Source organism: Orcinus orca, chromosome 12 (assembly GCF_937001465.1).
Source record: "Orcinus orca chromosome 12, mOrcOrc1.1, whole genome shotgun sequence".
NCBI classification, from domain to species: Eukaryota; Metazoa; Chordata; class Mammalia; order Artiodactyla; family Delphinidae; genus Orcinus; species Orcinus orca.
The window spans coordinates 2,819,729-2,826,678 of NC_064570.1; the positions used below are offsets into that span (position 1 = coordinate 2,819,729).

At 57.0% G+C, this 6,950-nt stretch overlaps 1 protein-coding gene across 1 annotated transcript; it reads left to right on the forward strand.

Annotated features, from left to right (window-relative positions):
* The first annotated feature begins 1,210 nt into the window (after positions 1 to 1,210).
* PRR18 (proline rich 18) lies at positions 1,211 to 5,653 on the forward strand. The gene is made up of 2 exons (XM_033404001.2): positions 1,211 to 2,527; positions 2,625 to 5,653. Exon 2 carries the CDS (start codon positions 2,656 to 2,658, stop codon positions 3,457 to 3,459), a length of 804 nt encoding a protein of 267 aa, XP_033259892.1. The 5' UTR covers positions 1,211 to 2,527; positions 2,625 to 2,655; the 3' UTR covers positions 3,460 to 5,653.
* The last annotated feature ends 1,297 nt before the right edge of the window (positions 5,654 to 6,950 follow it).

Sequence of the window (6,950 nt, forward strand, 5' to 3'; positions counted from 1 at the left end):
TAATTTTCGAGGGGCTGGAGGTTTCAGGTAGAAGAGGTCGCGGGCAGGGACCAGTAATGCTGTCACTTGGGTGCGTCGGCAGAGTCTGCGGGCCGGAGTCCCTTCAGAAATGCTAACTCCCCTGTGGCTCCTGGGACAGCAGACCACCCGCCACGAGGCACGGGAACTCCTCTTCCCCCATGGGTCGGGGGAACTGTGGGGCCTTCAGCGGGGAGGGGGCAGAGGAATGCCCTTCCAACTTGGGCGGGTGATGGGGGGCAGGCACTCAGCATTTACTCTCCTGCCTCAGAGGTCTGGCGGATTATAGCCTCCCAAGTCCCCAGGCTTCTGGGCTGGGACAAGACATGGGGGGGACTGGGAGAATCCCAGTGACCAGTCTGGTCAGATGTGCTGGGCAAACTGAGGACTCTCACTTTCTCTTGGGGGAAAGTGCTCAGTCTCTGCTGGTGTGGGTGGTGGAGGCTACTTACCCCCATCACCCCTGCCCAAAGACTGTCCTTCTCCGTTAGTGTGATGGCTCAGACGCGGCTCTGGAACCCCGTTGCTGGTACTGAGGCTCATCTCCATCCCATTGGAGCCGTGTGTTGTTGGGAGGTGTTTCTGCACCTAAGCCCCCATTTTCTAGTAGATTGGAGATAGTCAGAGGGGTCAGGAGAGTGCCTGCCACGTAGCACGTCAATCACATCCCTTAGCTGTTATAATTATGAGATGCCAATCCACACTCACCTCCGACCCTCACCCTTCAACTGTCATTACTTCTGAAGCAGCCTAAGAATTAGAAAATCGGAAGGAGAGAAACCCAGTCGCTGATACGGTTACAGCTTTTGAACTGCTGGGGACCCTACTCAAATGGCTGGGCGTCCAGCTACCGCTGGGCTGTGCCTGCAGAAGTGGTACCATAGCCCCCTCCTTGTCCTCCAGCCTCCAGCCCCCCCCCGTCTTCACTGGCTTCACCTCATCTCCTGCCCTCCACACTCCCGGCAGGAGTGTCCACCTGCTGCCACGGCTAACATACCTAGTCCACACCCACCCAGAAATACCTGGAATAAAATGCACGTGTGATTTCGGGACCTACGACACAGATATCTTACGTATTCACCCAGGGCTATGGGAGGAGACAGGTTGCCTCGAGGCCCTGGTGGGGAAGGGGAGAAGGTCCATGTCTGGAAGCTGTGTTTGCATATTTTATGGAGAAGAGGTAAACGGGGGGTGGTGGGGTGGTGGTGGTGGTTTTGAGGGTGCTGGTGGAGATGACGGGGCCTAAACCTACCCCCACCCCCAGCCGTCATGAGAAATGTTTCTGGTCACCTATCAAGTTTCCTTCTTGGGGTGCCTGACCCAGTGGGGACACATCAGAGTAGGCAGGGGGGAAAGTGACCGGTGCCCTCGTGGCCACCGACCACAGAGAGGTGCCGGTGCCACGACAGGAGCGTTCAGAGAGCTGGGCGGGGCCGCTGGGGCCGTTGGTCACATACGAGTGTACCCACATTTGAATGCTCTTAGCTAAGCTGGGGCCATACCCCACACAACCTACTTACGTTCCTGGGTTAGCCCAGAAGAGCATATCCTATGGAAAATGTTTTTTTGCAGATCTAAACAACCGACAGTTCTCCATAAGTAATGCAGGGACTGCTTGTATGAAACTTTGACTTTATGACGTATTGCTCTGTAATTATTCACTGAATTATTCATGTATTCAACAAACGTTTGAATATCGAAGGAGTGTTTTCGTGTCTCTACCACTAGAATCTAAGTTGACGGTGAAGCTGTCTCATTCATTCTGAACCACTGCTGCAGCAATAAATACTCTCCTTTGCTCACAGGAATCACTCCTGAAAAGAACTTAATGTCTGGTACTTCCTATATCATGATTTCACTGAAACTGGTCTATTTTGCCTATTCAAGGAAAACTAGGTTTTTAATTTTAAAATGACAGTCTTTCAGCAGTGGCATCAACATTATATAAAAGCAAAAGCAGGAAGATTCCCTGAAATGTCTTTTCCCCACCTCTGAGCTCCAGCCAGCTTTCTCCTCCGACACTGGACTGCAAGGCCGGCCCGGCCAGAGGTACCACCCGCCGCCGCCGCCGCCTGGCCCACCATCTTAAAGGCACCGAGAGGCTACTCAGGATTTTCTCTCCAACGTGCAAGGACTCCGCCTAGGGCTTAGGACACGCCCGGCTCTCCCCGCCTCTGGTGGATTAAAACTAGCCCCTGGCGGTGGAAGGCCAGCTGGGGAGCCTCGCCCGGTCCAGTCGCTCGTGACACCAGCCGGGCGCAGCGGCTCCTCGCCCCGCCGCGTCCTCGGCCACCGCGCTCGGCTCCTTCTCCCGCCGGCGCGTCTGGCTCGGCGTGGCCCGGGCGGACGGTGCTGTGCCCGCCGAGCCAGGCGAGGAGACCCGAGTCGGGGCAGAGCCCCCGGCCCCAGAAGGGAGGGAGGGAGGAAGGAGAGAGGGGTGCCTTGGCGTGAAGCCCTGGCTGTGGGCGCCGGGACGTGAGGAAGCCGGAGATGCTGCGGCCGGACCGAGGTGGGTGCGGAGCGAGGACGAGGGCCAGACCCCGGCCACCCACGGGGAGGGCGCTGAGCCCCGCGCACCGAGACTAAAGCCGCCCCTCTCCTTCCAGGGCGCTGACGACCCGCCGGCCTGGCAGCACCATGCCGTTCCCGCCCCTGCAGCCGCCGCCGCCCACCCCCGCCCCGGGGGTCCCTGCCGCGCGCCCACCGCCCCGGAAGCCGGGCGCCACCCGCAAGGCGGCCGTGCCCGCCTGCGCCCCGCCGGGGCCCTTGCCGCCCGCCGCGGCCGCGGAGAAGAGACGGCCCCCCGAGCGACCCCCGGTGCTGCTGTCCAGCTCCTGGCCCTCCGCCACCCTGAAGAGGCCGCCGGCCCGCCGCGCCCCCGGCCCGGCCTCCCCGCGCGCCCCGTCCCCGTCCGCGCCCGGCCGCCCGCGCGCCCCGGCTCCGTGCACGACCCGGCCGGCCGGCTCCGGCGACGGCCCCGCGGGGGTCGCCACCTCCGGGGCCGGGCCCGACGCAGCCCTGCGCTTCTCCCTGAGCCTCACGCCCGAGGCCGTGCTGGTCATCCAGCGGCGCCACCTGGAGAAGCAGTTGCTGGCGCGGCCCCGTCGGGCGGCGCCCGCGCCCTCGAACGACGCCGGGCGCCCGCTCGCCCCCTGGCCCCGGGCCCGGGCCGCAGGCCTCGGCCGCCGCCCGCTGCTGTCCGGCGGCCTGCAGGGCCCCGACCCCGGCCCACGGCCCGCTGACCTGCGCCCGCTGCTCAAGGTGTCGCTGCTCAACGAGCGGCACAAGTACGACGACGTGGAGTACGAGGAGGAGGTCGCGGCCGCCGACGAGGGCCTGGTGCGAAAGTGCACCGAGTGGCTGCGCGGCGTGGAGTCGGCGGCCGCCGCGCGCGACCGGGCGGGGCCCCTGGACGCGCTGCCGCACCTGAGCTCGCTGTGACCGCGCCCTCGGGGAGACTCGGCCTCGCTGACGCCCCGCGCCCCTCCCGGGAGCCGAGGGGCCCAAGCGGGACGCGGCCCACCTCCCTCGGGGGCGGACGGCCGCCGACCTCTCCCTGCCGCACGCCGGGGCCTGTGGGTCTGCCTTCTGCACCTGCGGGCCTCTTCCACGCCCACAGGTGTCCTCGGGGCTCGTGGTGGTGGGGGGGATGAGAGGGGATGAAGGTGTCTCTCAGCTCCCACTCCTAAGGTTCGCGTAGGTCCCGGAGACCCTCCGCGGGGAGCGGGCCCCCGTCTGTGGGTGTCGCTCTGCGGGTGCGCTACGCCAGGTGCCCTGGTCCGAGCAGTGGGTGACAGCCACGTGTGGGTGCGGGGCGAACCAGGAGGGTGGCCGTCTGGTGCAGAGCTGGACATGGTGCTGCACTTAGGATTTTGTTTCTGCTGAGTAGGAACATGTCCCGGGGACTGGAAGGCCTGGGGGCTCAAGTGAACCGAACTTCCCAACGGGAAGGGGGAGGGTAGTGACCACCAGGAAGGTCCGCCTGGAGAGTGGGCGCTGTGACGGGCACAGTGCTCGGTGGTCACAACACTGACTCGTGGGGGCTTTCGAGCCCACGTACACACTTACACACGCACACTCACATGCTTACACTCACACACACGCACTCAGCTCTCACACTCATACTCGTGCTCTCATGCACACTTACACACCTCACACTCATGCTCCTACAGGCACACATGCTCTCACATCCTCACACTCACACTGGTTCACATGCATGCTCTTGCCGGCAGTCCTGTCTCCACTCACAAACCTCACACGCGCGCGCACACACACAAGGCTTTCTGAAGCACAGCTGCGGGAATTGTTTTCAGCGTCTGGGGTAAGGTGTGAGCCGGAGCGAGGCTCAGCTTCTGGAAAATGCATCCTTTGTACTTGAAGTGCTGCTCACAAATGTCTTTTGTGCTACAGAAAGGAAGGGTAGGCAGAGGGAGGGGGCAAAGTGCAGAGAGCTGGACCCAGACGCAGGACAAGATGTGCCGGGCCAGAGAGCCGCTTGTTTAGGGAGAAAAGTGGGGAGTGCAGAGCAGATGTGTGTTTTCAGTATTTTTAACCGCTGTGTGAAAATCAGTGACGTGGTGGCTTTGTACATTTGTATATAGTGATTTGAGAAAGGGAAATTTCTATTATTTGAACAAAGGGTGAGACTCTTCTGCCTTTCAGGGGTCGTGCTCTTCCCCACTAACTCCAGGCTGATTTTTCTAGATTTGTTTTTTTCCATGCATCTATTTCACTCGAAGGTTGAGAAGGGGGGAAAATGTTATAATCAGATAAAGCTCGTTATAGAACAGTGTAATGTATTACCTCAGTTTTGGACTTATTTTGTAGAAGTTAATAACTAGTTGGACGTTTATCTCATTAGACTTTAATGTGTCAAGTCTTGATTATATTTACATTGAAGCTTTACATTTTTAAAAACCAGTTTGTATTTTTCTTGTGGAGATCTTTGCTCTAATCTCGCTCCCTCGGGCCAGGCACAAGTCTAGGTGGACACGGAGCATCTAATTTTGTGGGAGCTAGATCAGCCGCCAGATGAGATGCAAAACCAAATACCCCGCCCGCTGAATAGCTTGCCTCCTGTTTGAATGCACAGAGCTAGACTGTCTTTTATTGTAAATGAGTGTATTACTACCAGAGAGGCAAAGTCAGCAATCGTTCGGAGGTGAAATTAAGACACGTGTCTCATGAATGCTCCGGGCACCCCCGGTGGCGTCTGCAGAGCTGGGTCCTGGGGGAGAAATGAAAGCTCGTTCTGGACGTCAACCAGCAGGTTGAGAGTGAACTGTGAATTCAAGGTGGGCAGAGTCGTAACTTGGTCTCATTTGCACTTAGTGCAAATACTGGTGATTAAGAGGCCCAGGGTCCTGCCCATCGTGACGATAACAGCATTTTAAAGACTTTGCTAAAGGAATCGACGTTTGCAGAGCGTCTTTCTGCGTCTGCCCGTGTGTGTCTGGGTCCTGCTGCTGCTCATGCGTGGTCTCTGTGCCCCTGTGTTATCCTTTGTCTGTTTCCCTCTCCTCACCCTCCCCCCTTCTCTGGGCTCCTAGCCCCATCTCGCTCTTAACTGGCAGCAGTAAGACACCACACACATTTTTCTCCCTTGCGACGTCGGGTAGAGTTGTGTGCCTTGTTCGTCACTTTAAAAGCAGATGTGTGGAACGTTTATACTACGCTGGTTGACGACCCTCAGTAAAACGCGAGAAAGGTTCTACACATGACACGTGACGTCTGTTCATGTTGTAACTGATGTTTTGAGGATGTTTTCTAAGTCACTGTGCTGCAGCTTCTTAATGCTTAAATAAAAGAGAAATTTGATTACTGTATTTCTTTTTAGGAGGATATTAAACACTGATCAGGAAGAGATCACCGAGGTATTTAGAGATCTTCTGAGGGAATTCCCTGGCGGCCCAGTGGTTAGGATTCGGTGCTTTCACTGCCAAGGGTGAAGGTTCGATCCCTGGTCAGGGAACTAAGATTCCACAAGCTGAGCAGTGAGACCAAATAAATAAATAAATAAATAAATAAATAAAGTTCATCTGAGATGGTCTCTCCGTGGTGCTGCCCCACCTGGGGCTCTGGAATTTCCAGGGGTTGGCAAAGGGTCATTGGCCTTAATTACTTGCCAGCAGTGACCAGGATTTTAATAATTCTAATGCTAGTCAAAGAGTATTGAAATAAGGTTGGCAACGGTACTCAACCTCCTGTCGTGGCACAGACCCCCCCATGAAAGCTGTATTCAAATATGCTCCTAAGGATATGTTGCAGAGCGTCTTGCTGGAAAGCAGATGCCAGAAATCAGAAACTTCAGTTTTGTGGTTTCACAAGAAATGATACAATTCTGTGGAAGGTGGTGACCTGTGGGATCTGGTTCTATTAAACTGACTCTGAAATTGTAATTTTGTACCTTTGATGTTAGCATGGACATTTCTGCGAACTGTGAAATGAGCAGTAAAAACACTTGCGTGTTACAGACCTGCACACAAACGCCTTGTCACCAGTGAGGGGCCCAGCGTGACCTGGTTCAGACCAGCACTGCCTTTGTCCAGATGCTGCCCGGTGAGAGGGCTGCTGTTCCCGTGGCCTGGCATGGTGGCCCTGTGCTCAGCTTAGAGACTGAGCACCTCCCCAGTGTGGTCCAGGAGAATGTTCACTTGGAGGTCACAGGTGGCCTTTGGAGCCGTCCAGCCTGCTGTTCTTTGTCAGCCATCTCTCATTAAATTTCTGCGTCTCCGTCTCTTAAGTGTTATGGGGATAAGAGGACACGGTGGATCCTGGTAAGGATTATGCTGAGGTGTGTGTGTGAAGCGTTTGGGACCACACGGTGCATCCCCAGCTCAAGTCAGCTGTAATTACTACTTCAGAGAATCTTTACTCTCCAAAAACATGATTCTCTGGCACTTATGTGTGCAAAATCAAAACCCTCCCTGGCT

Excerpts from the sequence above, each read along its gene's own strand:
- PRR18 (XM_033404001.2), top strand. The coding sequence starts at position 2,656 with ATGCCGTTCCCGCCCCTGCAGCCGCCGCCGCCCACCCCCGCCCCGGGG.